Consider the following 17,818-nt stretch of genomic DNA (forward strand, 5'->3'; position numbering starts at 1 on the left):
CTATTATGAGAGCCTCCTGCATAACATCCTCTCCTCCAGTTTCTTCTGTTCTACTACATCTTATACAACACCACCAGAGTAATACACAATTCTTATCACATTGTCTTTCTGCTTAACCTTCAATTCCATTTTCTGTCAAGTAAATCAGTCTAACCTCTAGAGCCCGGTATTTAAAGCCTTGGACATTCTGCCACCTTTCCAGGTTTATTTCTCTCCTCTCCTTTATACTCTCCATGCTGCAGTCACACTGGATTCTTCACTATTCCCCAAACTCTTTCCACCCTGCTCCATCTCTTTGCCTTTGCTCATGCCTTATCCTACACTTTTGAAATCCTACCTCAAGACTCAAATCAAGTATCGCTTTCTCTAAAGCCTTACCTGACCACCTGCCCTCCTCTCTTTCAGAGTGATAAGTGGATTTTTCTTCCCTCTAAACCATCCTAGCACTTTATCACATTTTTTTGTAGTTCTCGCCTTTTGTATTTTAACATTTATTTATTCCCTACCATCTCCTCTTCCATATTATAAACTCTTTGAGGAAAAAGGAATGTTATTTATTTTTGTTTCCTCAGTACTTAGTACAATGCTTTCCTCATCACAAATAATCAATTGAATTCTCTAAATAAAATCCTGAACCAGAAAGTAGAAAGACAAATAGAGAAATTGTTTAGAATGTCATGAGCTACTTTGGTGCCTGGTTTATAAAAAAAAATACATAGAATATAAAGTTATTGATTTGATAATTCATCATTTTTTCTTGCCTTTTTCTAAAAGTTTAGTCAAAGAAAGCTGCATGGGACATTAAGCATGAATCTTAGGAAGAAAGTAATAATAATGATTAAGCTCAACCTGCCCTCAGGGAGCTTACTTATTGAAATATGGCATCACTGCTGCCACTCATGTGCTCTTGAAGTGTAATCATGTGGTGTGCCAAAACTTGATCTGTGGGAATTTAGAAGACATGATTCTGTGTCACCTCACAAAAGATATCACTAACAATTCCTTTCCCTAAATAATAGTGTTAGATTCACAAATAAAGGTGTAAGTTTGATCTTGACTCATTAAAGGTGACTCAGAAATATTTTAAGTTTTCAGACATAAAACATGGCTTGTATTATGTACTGAGTACTCAGGTCAAAATATCTGAACAGACAAAACAGGCAGGGGCTTTCACTTTACTGTTAACTTTTTCCTTTTGTTTTTTCACTGCAAAGTTCTGCTTAAGGGTCTAGGTTTTAAATTTGTGAATGTAGTCAGTCCAAAGATACTCACTAGCTTGTATTTTTGGAGGATGGCATTGTGTGTATATCGGTCCCCAAAATAAAGCATTTCAACATTAACATATTTTTTCAGTATAGACTCTAAAATTCTAGGATTACTTTACCATGTATCTTCTATCCACATTAATTTATAGCCCCTACTATATATATATATACAGTAACCTTTCATTTGTCAAAAATCATAGTCAAATCGAGCCCCTAAAATTTTTGAAATAAAGATTGACCCCACACAGTGAATTAGCTTTTTCTGTAGTCATATCTGCTATTGCAAACAACTGCACCTTGAACTACATAAGTTGGGGGGGGGGGTACTTGGTGGTAATTGCCACCAAGTTACCATTTCATTGGAGCTCCAATCAAACCAGTTCATCAAAAAAAGTATTTATTGAAAAACAACTATGTTGGGGCAGCTAGGTGGCACAGTGGATAGAGCTCTGGCTTTGGAGTCAGGAGGACCTGAGTTCAAATCTGGCCTCAGACACTTGACACTTACTAGCTGTGTGACCCAGGGCAAGTCACTTAACCCTAATTGCCTCACCAAAAAGCAAAAACAAAACAAACAGAAAAAAACCAACAACTGTATCCATGGTGTTGCTCGAGGTCACTCTAGAAGATGTAGAAAACTATACAAGAGATGGTTCTTGAGCTCAATGAGCTTGTAGTCTGAGAAAATAAGTTGCTACATGAAAAGCTGAATAACAATACAAGACAAAATATGACTAAATGCTGGCTAAGTGGTACTAGCAGCAAAGTGAATTCTAAAGGTGATTGGCAGTTGGGGAAATCGAGGCAGGCTCAATTGGAGCCCTCCTGGAGAAGTAAGGACTTGGGGAAATCAGGGAGTTCAGGGAGGATGTGGACTTGAGATGATCCTCAAAGAATTTATATGGGTAGGTGAGCCACAAAAGGCATTTCTGGTAGGAGCACAGCATGACCAATAGTGTGAAGGCTTGAATGAATAAAATACATGAATAGGTCAGGTTGGAGGGAAGGCAGTTGAAACTACTGGTTCAAATGAGATATGGTGTTTAGCTATGAATAATTTTTCCATTTTCTCCATAGTCTCCTTTGCCACAGATAATATAGAGTTGTCTGAGTAAGGGAATCTTGTTTTTACGTTACCTTTGATGTTTTTGGCCCATGTATCTAGGATCATACATATCCAGAAATTGATGGAAGGAAATATTTTTGAAGTAAAATAAAATGAAGGACATTTTAATTTGTGGAGGGAGTTGGTAATCCTTTTTTTAAAGTGTATTTATTTCCCTTAGTACCCTGTGCTTCTTGGCTCTAAAAACACTTTCCTGCTTTAATTAGCAGAATTTTCCACGCAGGCTGCCCTGATGTATAGGAATCCATTGGGGAAACCTCAGATCCTAATGCCATGAGGTCATCTACCAACCAGGTTGTTGTCTTTTCTATTACTTGTAGATTGAGACTGAACCTTACAGATCTGGTTTTTCTACAGTAATTAAAGTTTCAGTCAAATTATGCAATTAATTGATTTCACTCATAATTGTCACAATGTTCCTTAATTCTCTTGAAGAAATTGGGAAAGTAAAGTATATTTCTTTTCCTGTTAGCTTTCAAGGAAGTAAGCATTTCTTTAAGAAGAATTTCTTCATCCAACCCTGCTTTTGGCTACATCAAACATGCAAATGCCTTGGGGATAGGGCTTGCTCAGTGAGGCAGCAGCAGAAGCAAAAGAGCGAGATAATGAGCTGAAATGGATTTCAGGTTTTCCTTGCTCTCCCTGCAGAAAGCCTGTTGGCTTTTATAAGCCTGAGTAGAGCCAGAAGGCATTCAGTCACAGTAAAACAATGACATTTTTGCACACCATGAGGCATAGAATTTTCAGTCTCACCATCACCACCACTCCTCCCAAGTCTTCCTCCCCCTCCCCCATCCTAGCCAACATTTATATGATTGGGAAGTTCTAGCTGGACTAAGTTCATGTGAAAAAGATGAGAATTTTTAAGGGACTGTGAGCTCAACAGCATGACATAGCTCCCCCTGCCCCTCCCCAAAAAAAGAATTCAGTACTTGGCTCGCTAATAGAAATCTATGGTTTACAATGAGGGAAGGGATAGTTCTGAATTCTGAACCAGACAGATCCCTCTTAGAGTACTGTGTCCAATTTGAGTTGCTGCATTTTAGGAGGGACATCAATATACTAGAATATGTTCAGAGTATCTAGGATGCTGGGGGAACTCAAAATAGGCCACATGAAGATCAGTTGCTGGTGGAACCATAGTTATTTAGCCTCACAATTAAGAAGGCATAAAAGAGGTAGGATAGTTATCTTCAAATATTTGAAGAACTGTTGCTTAGAAGAGGAATCAAACTTGTTTTCCTTATACTAGTAGGTGTAAAGTTGTAGTACTTTCTGGAAAGCATATTTTAATTCAATATAAGAGAGAATTTCCAAATAGAACTGTCTGAAAAGTAGAAGGGGGCCACTTGGGAAAGCAGTGGGATTCTCCAACACTGGGGGCCTTCAAAATGGAGGCTGTATGGCAACTTGTTAGAAATATGGTAAAGGAAGATTTGTGCTTAGTGTAGGGATTGGCGTAGTTGCCTTCTTAGGTCTCTTCTATTTCTAAGAGTTTACAATTCTATTGTTCTCTGCTGTTCCTAAGAGAACTTATGTATCTCTACCTATAGGCAGCTTTGTATTTCAGTGCTATGTCCCTATAACCTAAAAGAGTTTTTTAATCCATTGGATTTTCTGATAGAGAATGGGTCACACACAGAGTTAATAAAGATACCTCTATTAGAATCCATTAGTGAGCTACAAGATTCTCAGAGTCTACTATAATATTTTAATGGACAGTGAGTAGAGAAACTTTTCTTGAGTTACTGTATTTTGTAGATTACTGCAATACTGCTTACTATACAGCCAGCATGATATATTTTCATTCTTGCATCACAAAAGCACACATATGACCACTTACTTCAAATTGCCTGTTTGTATTGAGCTATGCAGAACTATTATTGTTTTTTAAACATGTAAACATCTTTGTGGTGGTTGTTTGGTCATGTCTGGCTCTTCAAAAACCCCATTTGGGGTTTTCTTGGCAATGATATTGGAATGGTTTTCCATTTCTTTCTCCAGTTCATTTTATAGATGAGGAACTGGAAGCAAACTGAGTTAAGTGACTTGCCCAAGGTCACACTAGCTGGTAAGTGTCTGTGGTCAGATTTGAACTCGGAAAGATGAGTATTCCTGATTCCAAGCCCAGTGCTCTATCCACTGTGCCACTTAACTGCCCCAAATGTAAACATCTTAGCCCACTAAAATTAGTTTGCTCAAAATACCATATAAATCATCTAGTCACCCATAGTGACTGGCATGTATAATCCAAGAGCCTTTCCATAGTGAACTTAGGAAAGAGAAGTCATCATGAGCCTACTTAGTATAATTTTTCTTTAATCAACTGTATGTTCACCACCCAAAACCTGTAGTAAATTGTATATCTCAGCCTCTTTTGCTTAAACTAATGTTCCATTATTGCTCTGTGAACAAATGTTTAATAAGCACCTATTTTGGACCCAATGGGCAGCTAGGTAGTGCAGTCAATAGAATGCCAATGCTGGAGTCAGGAATCCAGACTCATCTTCTGGCTTTACTACCTGTGTGACCCTGGGCAAGTCACTTAACCTTGTTTGACTCAGTTTCCTCATCTGTAAAATGAGCTGGAGAAGGAAATGGTAAACCACTCCAGTGTCTTTGCCAAGAAAACTCCAAATGGGGTCACAAAGAGTCAGACATGACTAAAATGAATGAACAACAACATGGACCCCATGTTGTGTTAGGGCTTGTGGGGGAGGGGGCCCAATAGATATACAAATAAGTGCTCAGAAAATATTTAATGATTTTTCTAAATTGGTGTTTTTATATTAAACTTGGAATTTTAACTGTCTAGAGCAGCAGTAGCATATGTTGTTTATAAGAAATGTCTTCTTTTTACTTACAGGCATCTTTCCCAGGGAACCTGCAGCTTGTCCTTGTTCTACGCCCAACAGGATTTTTACAACGGACTCTCTCAGACATTGCTTTCAAATTCAATAGAGATGAATTTAAAATGAAGGTACCTGTAAGTATTTCCATACTTGATCTTTTTCCCCAAGGATGTGCTTGTGAGGAAAGGAATCTCTTCCTTTGTTACCAATGGAAATTGTCTAAAGTATTAATAATTATTATAAAATTGTTGTGATAAGATTCTGGACACTTATTCCCCAGGAAGGATCCCAAAGATGTCATTAAAGAGACTTGGAAAAATGATTGGACCTTGAACTGGGAAAAATTTGATTGATTAGACTTTGAGTTCCAGACTTCCATAAATTACCTAGAACTTGAGGTATCCCCCAGATGGTGAGACAGATGTAACACAGACCCAGATGTTAGCCTAAAATCAGACCTGAGCCTGATAACAGAAATAAGAACCAAACTTAATAGTCTGCTGATTTTGCCAGAGAGAACTGACTGTGAGGAATAAGAATAGAACAGGGTATCCCTTTAAGCCATCTGTGGCTAGACTATAATATTTAGGATAGGATTTTCTGAATCTGCAACTCATGAATTATGATTTTGGTTATGCTTTGTTTTACCTTCCTCTTAGGAAAACTCCTTTTGAAAAACCCACCCAAACACATCTCAAACAAAACTAAGAGACGAAGGGGTCTGTACACACCCAGCTCGGCAGCAGCATGATGTCATGCAAAGACCCCTGGATTGGGAGTCAATGCCTTTGTGTTTCAATCCCAGTTCTGCCACACCTGTGTGACCTTGGGCAAGTTATTAATTCACTTGGAAAATGAGAGGGGTGACTAAAACAGTGGTAGACATGAATCTCTGTGGGCAACATACTGACCTAGGAAACTACAAATCAACACAATCTGTGTTGTATTTTTATTTATTTTATTAAAAATTTCCCAATTCCATTTTAATCTGGTTGGGTAGCAGTAGGAGTTTTGAGATCCCACTTGCCACCTGTAGGCTGTTGTCACAGTCCTAGGGGAAAAAAAGGAAGATATCTTTCACTAGAGGAAAAGACAGGAGGGGGAAAAGAAGGAAATACGTACTTATATAGTACCTACTATGTGCTAGGCTTTGTGGTGCTTTTTACAAATATTATCTCATTTGATTCTCACAACAATCCTAAGAAGTAGGTGCTATTATTATCCTTGTTTTCACAGTTGAGGAAACTGAGGCAAACAGAGGTTAAGTAACTTGCCCAGGGTCACACTGCTAGTAAGAGTTTGAGGCTAGATATGAACTTGGGTTTTCCTGACTCCAGATGCAGCACTCTAATCCTTTCTTTCCCCCTCTTGCCTCTAGTGAAGGACATCTTCCTTTTCTTTTTTCTTTCTAGGGCTGTGACTGTTCTTTAAGGAAAAAAAAAACAAACTGAATGTGCAGAACTCAATATGTTGGTAGCAGCATTAGGTTAATTTGTATTTCCCATAAAATATAGTTAATGGCTCTGAATTACCAATAGTTACTTAATGAATCATCATGGCACAAGTGGCTGCCAGTATAAGTCTTCTCTCTTGTGAATTTCTGCAGAAATAGTGCATTTCTTTAAAATAAGAGAGCAACAGGATATGTGGCTTGATCCAAGAGCCCTTGTAATATCTTAGGAAATGTGAATTGAATTATTTGTGGAAACTGTGATTCTGATGCAATGGTACTTTTATAAAGTTGTTGTTAATGTTGTTCTTTTATTTTCTTAGTGGTATCCAACTTTTGTGACCCCATTTGGAATTTTCTGGGCAAAGATACTGGAGTGGTTTGCCATTTCCTTCTCCATCTCATTTTACATATGAGGAAACTGAGGCAAACAGGGTTAAATTACTTGTCCAGGGTCACACAGCTAGCAACTATCTGAGGCCAGATTTGAACTCAGGAAGATGAGTCTTCCTGCCTCCAAGGCAGGCTGTCTATCCACTGTTCCATGCCACTTAGCTGCACACCTTTTCTCTATTATGTTTCCCCAAAACAACTTTTCCACACAAATCAAAACAAAAGCAAAAACTATCCTGAAAAGGAAGGGTGAAGAAAAGGTGGCTTTCATTCCCTTTGCTCCCCATCACCCATCTCTTCCTGTCCCCTCCCTCCAATACATGAAGCCATTTCCTTCTTCATCAATTCACAGAATCATTGCTTTTTTGGTGGAAGAGACCTTTAAGATCACGTAGTTTAGCCCCCTCATTTTACACATAAGTAAACTGAGATGTAAAGTGACTTGTCCAAGGTCATGCAGGTAGTAAAGTGGTTGAGCTAGGATTTGAACTCGGGTTCTCTGACTCCAAATTTAATCTTTTTTTTAATTAATTTATTTATTTTTAGTTTTCAACATTCACTTCCATAAGATTTTGAATTTTCTCCCCTTCCCTCCCCTCTCCCCTCACCAAGACAGCATGCAATCTGATATGGGCTCTACATACATATTCATATTAAGCTTAGTTTCACATTAGCCATGTTGTAAATAAGAATTAGAACCAATGGGAGGAACCATGAGAAAACAGAAACAAAACAAAGCCAAAAAAAGAGAGCAAATAGTATGCTTCAATCTGCATTCAGACTCCATAGTATTTCTCTGGATGTGGATAGCATTTTACATCATGATTCTTTTGGAGTTGTCTTAATTCCTTGCATTGCTGAGAAGTGCTGTTACTGTGTAACTACGTTCTCCTGGTTCTGCTCACTTCACTCAACATCAGTCCATACAAGTCTTTCCAGGTTTTTCTGAAGTCCACCTGCTCATCATTTCTTACAGCACAATAGTATTCCATTATATTCATATACCACAACTTGTTCAGCCATTCCCCAATTGATGGGCATCCCCTCAATTTCCAATTCTTGGCCACCACAGAAAGAGCTGCTATAAATATTTTTGTACATGTAGGTCCTTTTCCCATTTTTATGATCTCTTTGGGATACAGACCTAGAAGTGATATTGCTGGATCAAAGGATATGCACAGTTTTATAGCCCTTTGGGCATGTTACAAATTACTCTCCAGGATGGTTGGATCAGTTCACAAATCCATCAATAATGCATTAGTGTTCCAATTTTCCCGCATCTTCTCCAACATTTATCATTTTCCTGTTTTGTCATGTTAGCCAATCTGATACATGTGATATGGTACCTCAAAGTTGTTTTGATTTGCATCTTTCTAATCAACAGTGATTTAGAGCATTTTTTCATATGACTATAGATAACTTTAATTTCTTCATCTGAAAACTGCCTGTTCATATCCTTTGACCATTTATCAAGTGGGGAATGACTTGTATTCTTATAAATTTGACTCAGTTCTCTTATGTATTTTAGAAATGAGGCCTTTATCAGAGACACTGGCTCTAAAAATTGTTTCCCAGCTTTCTGCTTCCCTTCTAATCTTGTTTGCATTGGCTTTGTTTGTGCAAAAACTTTTCAATTTAATGTAATCAAAAGTATCTATTTTGCATTTCATAATGTTCTCTATCTCTTGTTGTAATGATAATACCTGATACTTATATAGCATTTTAAAGTTCAGAAATCCTTTACATAAATTTTCTCATTTGAACCTCAAAATAACTCTGTGAAGAGTATTATCGTCATTTTGCAGATAAGCAAACTGAGACTCATAGAGCATAAGTGACTTTCCCATAGTCACATAGCTGGGAAACATCAGAGACAGAATTCAAATCCAAGTCTTCCTTTCTTACTCCAAGTTTAGCATTCTGTCCTTTTTAACTGAAGCCATAACTCTTTCCTTTCAGCTGATCATATTACTAGAAGCATATTATTTATAGCAACCCTGGAAAGTTCAGAACTTTCTACACAGGCACAGTGGGTTATCTGTAAAAATACTGGTGTATGTTTTGCAGTGTAAATACCACACTGAGTCATTATAAATAAAAGCATCAGATGCTCTGGGATTTTTGTGAATAGTATGTTCTATGTTTGAAAGTAGCCTTAGAGTCTAAAGAACCACTATATGGATGTGATTCATGGTAAACCTCATGAAAGCAAAGACCATTGCTTTAGGTTTCCTATACATCATCATTTGGCACACTTTGGGTGGTTTGAGGCCATGTTAATCAAATGGGCATAGATGTCACTTTAAGGTATAAAGTTCCATGTTTTTTGGAGCCTTCTATACCTCTTAAGTCCTATTGAGCAGAAACATTTCCATTTTTATAATTCTCATAATGAATACAAATTTTTTTCTACCAGCTATTAGGTTAAGCTTTGCTTTATATTTCACAAGTAAGTCACGTCAGGAATGCACATTATTTAACACACATAACATTCATAGAAAGGAAGTAGTTTCCTTTAGAGTGATACCACTGTGTCATATTAATTAGTAGTCAAGAACTAGGTTTCAAAAGGTATATTAACATTAAAATCACTGGTCTTTTCTAATCTGCTGGGTCATCATTAATGGTTCCTCTCCATGGCTTATGTACAGATGTTACTTGGAGACCTTGGTGATCAACAATTCACTTCCAACATTTCTAGAGTAACAATAACTCTAGAAGGTAACATACTAGAAAGAAAATGACTGATGAATGGGATTGCTGTGTACCAATCTTTAATTGTTGATTATGAACATTTTTATTAGGCATACACAGTATGCTAGTAGTGATATGAAAAACCTAAAATATGGGACACTAATTACTGTTGATGAACTGTGAACTGATCCAACCATTTTGGAGAGCAATCTGGAATTATGCTCAAAGAGTTATAAAACTGGATATATTTTTTGACCCAGCAATACCATTATTAGGTCTGTTTCCCAAGGTGATTAGGGAAAAAAGAAAATGACATGTTCTAAAATATTTATAGCAGCTCTCTTTGTGGTGGCAAAGAACTAGAAATTGAGGGGATGCCCATCAGTTGGAGGATGGCTAAATAAGTTGTAGTATATATTTGTGATATAATACTACTCTGCTATAAGAAATGCTAAGTAGGTGGATTTTAGATGAACATGAATAGACTTACTTGAAACAATGAAGAGTGAAATGAACAGTACCAAGAGAATATTGTACACAGTAACAGTGATATTGTTCTAAAAACTACTTTGAACAACTAAGTCATTTTGAATATCATAAATACTAAAATCAACTACAAAGTTCCTATGAAGGAAGATGCTATCCATATCCAGAGAAAGAATTGATAAATAAATATGTATAGTATGATTTTACACATACACACATTTGGGTCTAACAGAAGCCTTCTCTAGGGTGGGGTAGGGAGAAAGGGAGAAAAATAAAAGCACAGCAGAGAACAATAGAAAACTTCAAAGGAAGTACAGAAAGCAGAGTAACTTTTAAAATGATTTGTGGTGTTTATTATATAGTTTTTCAAATACACTAAACTGTGAAATGGAAATTCATGGTTTTATATTGAATCCTTTTTATGTTGTGCTTTATACATGGAAATGTTCTTTTTTGTCTTTAAGTTCAAAATAAGTAAAAAATTTTTAAAAAGAACACCTAAAATAAAGCAATTTAGAAAGGTTCCCTCAAAAAATGCATGAGTAATGAGAAAGAAATGTAGAAAAGTTTCTTTGACTATTTTTCTCTGGGTTAGGTTTGCTTGGAGGACACTAAAGAATGGTGTAGAAAGACAAAAATGGGGGCTGACCAAATCTATTTTAGAGAGTTCCATTCTTAAATTAAATACGTTTTCTTCTGATTTCCTAATATAAATTACGCTATTTTTAATCTCAACAAATAGTTAACAATAGCCAGGGTGGTAATACAGAACAGATGTGAAATAGATCTAAGGACCTATTTTGGAAGACTTACTTGGTATCTTACAGAGCAATGACATTTTTTTATTTGAAATCTTGGAGTTTCATTAAGTAAAAAAAGAAAAAAAAATTATACATAGCAAAAATGGAAATAAGCCCTGGATAATTTTGGTTCTAGTTTCACAAATGAAAACCTTTCCTCTCTCTTAACTGTGTTTGTGCAAAGGAATCATTTAAATACCATAACCATATATTTCTGATGTGTAGATAAAATATAAGTTCCTTGAGGGCAGGAACTGTTCTAATTTTGTATTTGCATCCCTAACATGCTGCTTAGTACATAGTAGGTACTTAATTAATGGACTCTAGGATTGTAGATCTAGAAATGGAAGGGACCTCAAAAACCATTCATTCCAATGCTCTAATATTACAGATGAGGAAACTGAGGCTAAAAGAAGTTAAGTAACTTTTCACACAAATGTCAGAAGTATTGATTGTTCCTTGTGATTGATTGAAAAGTGAAAATTAATGAAGATAACATTTGCCATACTTATTGTGCATTGTTTAGCTCATATTTGGGGTGTTGTATAAATACTGTTTGGTGCTTGATAAAACTGCACCATTTTCCTCTGCAAGGAGTACATATAAACTGACCTTTCTCAAACTTAACAGCTATTATTTTCATCAATCATGTCCTTTGCAACAATGAAGATGTTTTGCCCTGATATATTACTGTGTCAGTTCTATAGATAGATGTTCTATTTGTGGGTTTTGCTTTGTTTCCTTTTTCTAGATCATAATGCTCAGTTCAGTACCAGAATTGCAGAGTTATATTGACAAAACACAGCTAACGGAAGATCTTGGTGGGACCCTGGACTATTGCCATAGCAGGTGGCTATCTCACCGCACAGTAAGTGACCTTTCTGATTATGTTTTTATAGTCGGGAGGAAAAGAAAGGAAAATGTTTCCCTTGATTACATGCTTACCATATAGTCCTGCTTCTGTATCATGGCATTAACTTTCCTCAAACATGTTCATGTTAACAAAAGTTTACTTCCAAAGAATGAGGAGATGGTCTCAATGGAACTTAGTCATTTTAAAGAAATAACATGAGTAATAAGTTTGGGAGTGGTTTTCTGCAGGCTTAAAGGCAAAAGGCTCTGTTGTTGTGGTGGTGGTGGTGGTGATGGGTGTGTGTGTGTGTGTGTGTGTGTGTGTGTGTGTGTGTGTGTGTGTGTGTGAGAGAGAGAGAGAGAGAGAGAGACAGAGACAGAGACCACACGTGGTCATTCTGCTCCTAACAGTGAGGGAGAGAAGTCAAGTACAGAATTACTCTGAATTTTGAGATTATGTTAAAAGTGTGTCTGATTTGAGTCTGGGAGAAAAAAAAGCATGCAGTCAAGGAACGAATGGTGAAGGTACTTGTCTATGCACTTATTGTTGCTCTGATTTTCTTTGAATCTTTTACTTTTGGAATGAGGTGATGGTTAATTTGTTAGCTGTTGTGAGACCTGTGTCTCATTTTAAAACAGCAGCTGTGTTATGTGCATAGGTTGTTTTATGATAGCCTTTTTCCCTTCTGTATTTCAAAAGGCTATTGAAAGTTTCGCACTGATGGTTAAGCAAACAGCTCAAATGCTCCAGTCCTTTGGGACAGAACTGGCTGAGACGGAATTACCTAATGATGTACAATCAACCAGCTCCATTCTTTCAGCACACACAGAGAAGAAAGGCAAGATGAAGGTAAGTGATGGATGGGAAGGGGCAAGCCTTGCTGAGGTTAAACACTAAAGGGCTCTGATCATTAAAGAAGAATTTCTAAGAGGAAAAGAGCATGATTTTCTTGATTATACCAAGTATGAGACTGAAACATGCTTGAAAAAGCACCTCTTATTAGCTAGTGCTCATTAGCTTTCCAAGTTTGGAGACTGAGGGTTCACATTTATTTCTAACATAAAAAAGCACTTTTTAAAAATATGATATAAAAAGGACAGCCTTGGTAGAATGCAGATTGAAACATGTTCTTGTGGTGGCATCAAATATGGGTAATAAATCCTTTGCGTCACTGAGTAATGATGAGATCTGCACGGAATTATGAATTAGGCTTTAAAGATATCTTTAAATGATTTAATGTGATTCATACTGGTGGTAACTGAGTCTATTGGTCAATCTGATATAAATTGTAAAGCTAATATTAAAGGTAATATTTCTATAGTACCTTACGGCAGAGATTAGACAGGCAGGTGGAGGATATTCTGTTTTATGCCAATTCCAGAAATCCAAGACTCTTAATCTTATCATATTTACTTACTAATTTCCTCTCCCAATGTCTTTCTCTCCCCACTTTGTATAAATTCCATTTTTTTCTTATCATTTGCCTACCCCTATACACTGGCTAAGTTTTTTTGCTTTGAAATAGCAGTCACTGCTCTTAGTAGAGACTTTTCCAAAGAGGATACATTCATAAGTCACCAAATATGCTGCCATAACTAACTTAAAGCAATATCTCGCTCTGATTAGAAAGAAATTACTGAAGGTAGGTGTGTTAGACAACCTGTCTTCTTTACCACTAAGCCATGTGTAGCTCTGACTGAGTCAGAGTTAATAAAGGAGACAAGTCACTTAACCTCAGTGTCCCATACAACTCTCTAATACTGTACGTTACAAAGAAAGTAACAATCCAGACTGAGAGTACATCTTTTCAAGTATTCTGCACCAATAAAATCAGAAGCCGGGCTAAAAAATTTACTTGCTAGAGCTACTTCACAGTATTGTTGTGAAGAAAGCACTTTGTAAATCTCAAAGCACGAAACAAATGTGAACTGGTATTATTATCGTTCAGAAGCTTGCATAATTCCTTCCCCCACCCCCAACTTGTTTTTTATGGAAATGTCAAGGGAAAATACTCCCTAGAGCTAAACTTGTGGGAGGTGCTTGGCTTTCCAGTATATTTGTATTAGCTTTTGTTTGTTCCCCAGAAAGAATTATGCCAACCAGCGCTTCATATCAATTGCCTTAACTTCCCATCAGACTCAGTTGATTTACCAGTCTCAAGGGTTTTTCTAGCCACACAACTGTATGTTCTTTAGCTGTTTGACCTGGACTCTAGTTCTATCTTTGCCACTAGGAAGGAATGAAATAATTATTTATTAAGCACCTACTATGTGCCAGGCACTCTGCTAAGCACTTTACAAATATTATCATATTTGAACCTCACAACCCATAGGAGATCGGGGCTTTTATTTTCACCATTTTACAAGTGAGGAAACTAAAGCAAATGAAGGTTAAGCAATTTTTGCCCAGGGCCACGTAGCTAGCTAAGGCTGGATTTGAACTCAGATATTCCTCACTCCAGGACTGGTACGCTATCTACTGGACCACCTAGCTGCCCTTCTTTTTTTTTCCTGTCAAGTGACAAGGTTTATTGTAATGACAATAGAAGTGGGGAGGGTTCCTAGTTAACCTGCCTGAACTCAGGTATTCCTGACTCCAGCCCCAGTGCTCTATCCATTGTGCCACCTAGCTGCCTAGCTAGTTGTGTGACCTTTGTCAAATAATTTCATCTTCATAATAACAATTAAAAGATTGCCTTAAAAAAAAGATTGCCTTACATCTCTAAAAAAATTTTTCTAGTTTTTTATTGTATTATTGATACGTATAACCTGAGGGCCGCTAGGTGGTACAGTAGATAGAAGACTGAACTTGGCATCAGGAAGACTCATCTTCCTAAGTTCAAATCCAGCCTCAGACACTTACTAGTTGTGTGACTGTGGGCAAGTCACTTCACACTGTTTACCTTGGTCCCTCATCTATAAAATGAGCTAGAGAAGGAAATGGCAAACCACTCCAGAATCTTTACCAAGGAAACTTCAAAGGGGGTCACAAAGAGTTGGACATGACTGAAAAATGACTGAACAACAAAAATAACCTGGCACATAGTAGTCTCTTAGTAAGTACTTTTTGATTGATTGCTCTATAATGTAGTCCTGACTTTCCCCTTCACTGGTTGTATAATACTGAGCAAGTCATTTTGTTCCTATGAGCTTGAAAGTTTCCTCAAAAATAAAATGAGAGAGTTGGGCCAGTCAATCTCTACAACTCTTTCTGGCTCTGATAATTCAATGGTTCTATAAAATTATTCAAGTAGGTAATTTCATTGTCAGTTTTCTCAATACCATTATTATCGTCACCATCCTTTATAATTTTTTTCCCTTTTCTCTTTCCACTCTGCTCTTTAAATCGGCCTGTTCAGACTCAATTAGCTAATAGCGTAGGTTCTAATGATTCGTCTTATATATCGAATGTTGAATCTCTAAAACTCTGATGAGCAAATCTGAACAAGCTGATATCTTTTCTACAGGAAGATATGATGTTAGCATTAAAAGAGGGCCACACTATCCTTGAAAGCATTAGAGAGCCACTGACCAAGAATCCTGAGTACAACCTGAATCAAGATCAACTTGACAATCAAACCACAGTGCAAAGGTGAGAGGAACCGTGAAATGTTTGAGGGTGTTTTGCTTTCTTTTCTCTTTTAATAAGTTTTATTCCAATTGATGAACATTTAATCTCTTTCCCTTTCAGCTGTCCTCCTACACTGACTGGGAAAAAAAATCTTATAACAAATATACATGGTCAAGTTTTACTTTGAATTTACGAGATTTTAGAAGGGTGCTCACATTTGCAAAGGAAACTAAATACTGCTTAAGTAACCAGGTAGACAGAGGCAAAATTGTATAGTGGCAAAGTGTAGCAAACTGGGAATGATCTGGAGAAATGGATTCTAGTCTCCATCCCGAATGTAACTAGCAGAGTGACTGAGCAATTCACTGAATCTCTCTAAGCTTCAATGCTTTCACTTATAAAATGAAGAGATTGGAATGTATTTTCCTCCAAGTCACTTCTAGCTCTACAATCTATGATTTTATGAAATTCTAGGCACTTATCTCTCTGAACACCAAAGGAAACCTCCTTTTGTAGTTCAGGATATTCCCTGAAAGAGAAACCACTAAATTTCAAAGCTGGGAGAATTCTTTATGATGCCAAATACCGAACCCTCTTCTTTCAAAGTATTTTTGCATTTACTTTCTTCTTTGTACTTACAGTATCCCTTTAGAGTGGGAGAGTCATAGGTTCTGAAAAGAATTAATAGAAAGGGAAACAAGCATAGAGGAGTCATTTCTAGGTGGATTTCTAGGTCAGCAGCCAACTCACATTTTTAAAAGTTAAATGTTTTAGGTTGAGAAGCTACATGACATATTAGAGTGTGGGATTAAGAGTCAGAAAATGTACATTTGATCCCCTACTAGCTATGTAACTGTGGGTACATCATATAAGGTAAATGCTTTGGAAACTATTAATTACTATTAAAAGGTTAAATTAGATCACAGGTAGCAAACTTACTGCCTGCTGCAAAATTCCCAAGTTTGTCCAGAACCTGATTAAAATGGAACAGGGAAGTGTTAACAAAATAAATTTTAAAAATGCAACATGAATAATGTTAATTTGTGGTTTTCTAAGTCAACATGTGACTGCAAGATCCATTTCTTTTTTTTTTTGCTTTAAAATCAAAATTTATTTTCATGTACCCGCATTTATAATCTATTCCTCTCATTACCACCCATCATGAAACAAAACAAAAAACAAAGTCTTCATCATTAATATGCATAACCTAGCAAAATAAATTCCCACATTGGGCATGTATTTTAAGGTCATCATTTCTCTGGCAGGAGGTAAGTAACATGTTTATCTTCAGTCTTTTGGACTAATTGTTTATCATTGCATTGACCACAGTTCTAAGGCTTCAAGGTTGTTTTGCTCTACAATGTTGTCATTAATCCTTCTCCTTGTTCCTCACTTCACTCTACCTTGGTTCATAGAGGTCTTCTTATTATATTATGTTGCTCTGCTAGTTCTTTCAACATAGGCTCAAAGCCCTTTACCACAATATAACATAATGTAGCATAACATAAAATAGTATAAACATAACGTAAATATAACGTGACCTAGTATTTCTATAGCTCTTTAAGGTTACAACATGCTTTCCAAATATAATCTTATTTTATCCTTACAACAAATCCTGGGAGGTAGGTGCTTATTATTATACTCATTTTACAAATGTGGAAACTGAGGCTAAGGGAAGTTAAGTGAGTTGCCCAAGTTTATATAGCTAATAATTATAAGAAGCAGGATTTGAACTCAGGTCTTCCTGATTCCAGGTGTTTGAGTTTAACATCACAGGTTTAGATGACTTCCAAAGTGCCCAAGTCTTCACCTATGATCCTATATAATTATGAGTTGTTATTATATAACCAATAATCTTAGTAATCTATTGTCATCAGGACTTGCTTTGTATGCTTGCTTTGATAGATTAGTTTCCCACAGTCTTCAAAGTGTAGAGTCTAATGTCCTCTAAATAGAACTTAATGGTAGATACCAGGGATAGGAATAGAATGAAAACCGCTAACAGAGGGCTTCCTAGACCAAATTCATTCTAATCCAACAAGAATCTATTAAGCACCTGCCTTGATTGAGGCACTTTAAGTACTGGGGATAAAAAGTGCTTCTCTCAGGGAGCTTACATCCTATCTAGGAGAACATTGAATATAACTAGAGATGTTTATATATAATAATTTGAGAAAAGATATCAAGAAATACTTGCCATAGGAGAAATTGGGCCATGAAGGAAGCTAAGCATCCTCAGAAGGAAAGAGATTACATTCCAGACACGGAGTGTGACCTGTACAAAGGCACACAGAGTAAAGAAAAGGAGTTCTGATTTCAGGTAACAGAC

At 36.7% G+C, this 17,818-nt stretch overlaps 1 protein-coding gene across 8 annotated transcripts in view; it reads left to right on the plus strand.

Annotated features, from left to right (window-relative positions):
* The window catches only part of LOC114046234 (guanine nucleotide exchange factor DBS-like), a 366,695-nt gene that overhangs the window by 309,414 nt on the left and 39,463 nt on the right, over window positions 1-17,818 (plus strand). For 7 of the 8 annotated variants that reach the window (XM_027866483.1, XM_027866484.1, XM_027866477.1 and 4 more), the window contains 4 exons: window positions 5,258-5,377; window positions 11,818-11,934; window positions 12,619-12,768; window positions 15,386-15,510. In XM_027866483.1, coding sequence (XP_027722284.1) covers window positions 5,258-5,377; window positions 11,818-11,934; window positions 12,619-12,768; window positions 15,386-15,510 — 512 coding nt within the window. The remainder of the gene's footprint in view (window positions 1-5,257; window positions 5,378-11,817; window positions 11,935-12,618; window positions 12,769-15,385; window positions 15,511-17,818) is intronic. The other variant, XM_027866478.1, reaches the window with a different exon arrangement.

This window comes from Vombatus ursinus, unplaced genomic scaffold, assembly GCF_900497805.2.
Source record: "Vombatus ursinus unplaced genomic scaffold, bare-nosed wombat genome assembly UNPS02014781.1, whole genome shotgun sequence".
Classification (NCBI taxonomy): domain Eukaryota; kingdom Metazoa; phylum Chordata; class Mammalia; order Diprotodontia; family Vombatidae; genus Vombatus; species Vombatus ursinus.